Source organism: Brassica napus, chromosome C5, assembly GCF_020379485.1.
Source record: "Brassica napus cultivar Da-Ae chromosome C5, Da-Ae, whole genome shotgun sequence".
Taxonomy (NCBI): domain Eukaryota; kingdom Viridiplantae; phylum Streptophyta; class Magnoliopsida; order Brassicales; family Brassicaceae; genus Brassica; species Brassica napus.
Window position 1 is genome coordinate 40,672,219 of NC_063448.1, and position 3,831 is coordinate 40,676,049.

The 3,831-nt window shown below is 35.3% G+C and overlaps 1 protein-coding gene across 1 annotated transcript; it reads left to right on the forward strand.

Moving 5' to 3' along the window:
* Window positions 1-2,691: 2,691 nt before the first annotated feature.
* On the forward strand, window positions 2,692-3,411 carry LOC106398862 (4-coumarate--CoA ligase 2-like). Its single transcript, XM_013839363.2, has one exon. The coding sequence runs from the start codon at window positions 2,692-2,694 to the stop codon at window positions 3,409-3,411; it is 720 nt and encodes a 239-aa protein (XP_013694817.2).
* Window positions 3,412-3,831: the final 420 nt, after the last annotated feature.

A 3,831-nucleotide genomic window follows, 5' to 3' on the forward strand; every position in this document is an offset into this window, starting at 1 on the left:
TTCATCAATTTGGAATATAAATATATAAATAAACATAATTTATCATATACAACACAATGTATTTATACAAATATTATATCAGTTACTTGGTATATATATATATGTAATTAGTGTTGTCGACGAACAATTTCCCCACGAAAACTATTATATAACATCAGATATCTCCAAAGATATAACCATGTTTTATATATCTCGAAACAATAATTTCAGATTTAATTTCTTATGAAATGCCTAAGACGATATTCGAGATTATTAAAATTTAAGAAATTAAGAAAATTATTAAACTGAAAATATCGACAAGGTATAATGGATATTTAATATATTATTTATACATTATTAAAATTGGTGAGGGACAAAACATAACAAAATAATCATAATAAATAACTATATATCAAAACGATATTTGTAAGTATATATATCTTCATTTATTATGGTACTCTGAGTATATATTAACTAGGATAAGACCTACGTCTTGCCCATGGTGATTTTATATGAAAATTATTTACAAATATCATATGGAAAAATAAAATATATATTCTTGATCGAATTAATATTTTGGCCATTTTTTAAAAACTTTTTTTGTTAATTACATTATTTGTTTACTGATGAGCTGATCACATTTTTAAAAATATTTTAGGTCACAAAATCACTTATCTCATAAGTACCTAACGTTTAGGCCGAAAAATCTCAGGCATACTATTTGGTTATAATGAAACTATGTTAGTTCGGTTTTATATCATGATTTAGAAATTTAAAAGTTAATTATGGTTATGAGAAGTTTACGTTCAAGTGTCAATCCTATCTATCTTCAATATTTTTCTCATTTTTGTGTCGCTTTTTTCATTTTGGTTATTGCTCGATATAAATACTGATTTTTGAGTTTATTCTCATTTCGTTATTTTGTTTTGGCCTGAGATTTAGAAAATGTTTAAGATTTAAAATTATTAAAGATATACATACTTAGATTAAGATCTGCCCCTTGTGCAGAAAAATATTATATATTTATTACCTATTTTTTTTTTTTTACATATTATGAAATAATAAAATAATAATTATATATTAAATAACTAAGATATGAGTTACTATTTTGTAATAAATTGGTGTGCGTATATAAATCAAACGACCGCTCTTGTTTATTCGCAATCATTTTAGGGTAAATCAATCAAAACAATCAATCTTATCTATAATTTTATAATCATTGTATCTTATTATACAAAAAAATCTAAACCTTGATCACAAAAGTATATGTGAGAGTTTTAACAGTTTTATTAATTTATACTCGTTTTGAAAAATTCAAAATACAACATATACAAAAAAAAATCTAAATTTTTATTATATGATTAATGTTATTGTGTAATTTATTTTAATAATAAATAATTAAACAAAAATGATAGAAAGTATACAGATTGTTAGCAAATCTTTATTATTTAAAATCAATAATTTCCATATATATCTTAATCACATTAGGTAATTCCGTATGTTTTATTTAATGACAGTATATATAATAATTTCAATTTGATAAATGAATGGTCCATAATGAACATACTATATAATATAACATTTCCTAACAATTTAATTCTGGGCTAACAAAATTTTCAATTGATTCTCAAGCTGCCACATAAGCAAAATTATCGTAACAATTCAATAGGACACTTTTTTAATTAGTACAAACTACACGTTATAACTTTTTAATTGTTTATCTATTAATATATATGAAATTATTGAGAAAACAGTATAACAAAACATAAAAGATCTACAGAAATGCTGTAGAATTATTGCTTACGCCCAAATTGCAAGAAAATTATTGGTTAAAGCTAAACGAAATTATCAAGTGGGGGCCTTAAAACTTGTAAACAGATGTTGGGTCTGAGGACCGCCTTTTTCATAATCAAGTAAGCAGGGCCCTGTATGTAATATTATGTGAGATTTACCGGCGGCCTCGGCATCGGTGTGTTTCAGAGCAACCACGAGTGTATTTGTTGGCAGCACGGGGAGTGCCACCAGGATTATAACATGCATTATTTGTAGGATTTTTTTGAAGGCATTTGTAAACGGGATTGTCTTCTATCGTCTGACCCTCTGATTGCTTCACAATAACAGCGGCACAAATCACCAACATTAATATCACGCATGCCTTCATTTTCTGTTCTTAAGGGAATATACGATGGATACTTCTTCTTTTTGCTTTTCTTTTTGCGTGAATTAGATGTAAAGTAGGTCTATATATATAGAAAGAAAATTAGGGCTACACTAATTTTAGCTGATCCTTGTTTAGAGACTAGATGCTAAAATAGGATTCTTTGGGAGACTTTTCCAAGGTTATGTTGGGCTTTGATTTCGTTTTTTATATAAATAAGGTATTTACAATATCACAAACTTTAAAAAATGAGATTGGTCAAATTTCAAACCATTATATAAAAATAGAGTATGTTAAACTCTCTGATTCGGTTTGATTTCAAATTAAAATTTTCATTATTATGTTTTGTAGCTCACCAATCTCTCTGATTGGATCAGATATTGACGATAATACCCTTTCACCAACCCCCCCCCCCAAAAACTGTATTCTTCCCTTCTCCGGCGATTCTTTATAGTGGACAGCTGCGTCATACTCTGCCTCATTCTCACCCACCGGCTTAAAAAAACAAGAAAGCTAAAAAATTTACAAGATAATAGTTTTAAGAACTTGTGATCATGTCCACACGAGAAGAGACGGTCACTGATCAGAAACATAGCAGTGCTGACGTCATTTCCCGATCAAAGTTACCAGACATTTACATCCCAAACCATCTCCCTCTCCATGACTACATCTTCCAAAACATCTCCAAGTACGCCGCAAAGCCTTGCTTGATCAACGGTCCTACCGGCGACGTTTACACATACGCCGACGTGCATGCCACGTCACGCAAACTCTCCGCCGGTCTTCGCAAGCTCGGCGTGGGCCAGCACGACGACGTGATGATCCTCCTCCCGAACTCGCCGGAGTTCGTTTTCACCTTCCTCGCCGCCTCTTTTTTCGGCGCAGTCACCACCGCCGCGAACCCTTTCTTCACCCCAGCGGAGATCTCTAAACAGGCCAAAGCCTCCGCCGCGAAACTCATCGTCACGCAGTCCCGCTACGTCGACAAAGTCAGAGACCTCGGCCTCTTGATCATCTGCACAGACTCCTCCTCCCTCATCCCCGAAGGCTGCCTCAGCTTCTCCGAGTTGACTCACTCCGGAGAAGAAGACCACGACCCCCGAGTTAACTCGGTGGAGATTTCCCCTGAAGACGTCGTGGCGCTACATTACTCCTCAGGCACGACGGGTCTCCCCAAAGGAGTGATGCTAAGTCACAAGGGCCTCGTCACGAGCGTGGCGCAGCAAGTGAACGGAGAGAATCCGAACCTCTACTTCTGTAGAGGATGGATTTGACTATCCCACAGGGCCCGAGGAATAGGAAGGCCTGGCCCGAATTAGGAAGAGCGACGGCTCGATCGGTCGGCTCGAGAGTCAGGTCTCTCGGCCTGACTCTTGAGTACTTTTAGTTGATCATCATCGACTGAAGTACGTTCGGCTCAGCGGCTGCTCGGACGCCTACGGGCTTCTCGGCCCAGCAGAGGAGGCCCACCAAGATGGCGTAAATTAGGTCAAGGACGAGGCATCAGGACGTCTATATAAGGAAAAGGAGAGACAACGAGAAAAGGATCTGAAATCACTGACTAACACTTGACGGCTAGATTAGGGTTTTCACCTTTGCTTCATCTCGCCGTTAGTTGTACTTTTCCGGTAGCTTATCGATCCACCGGCTTCCTTTCTGTCGCGCTCTCTTCTTTTCCCTTGTAACCGACTGAA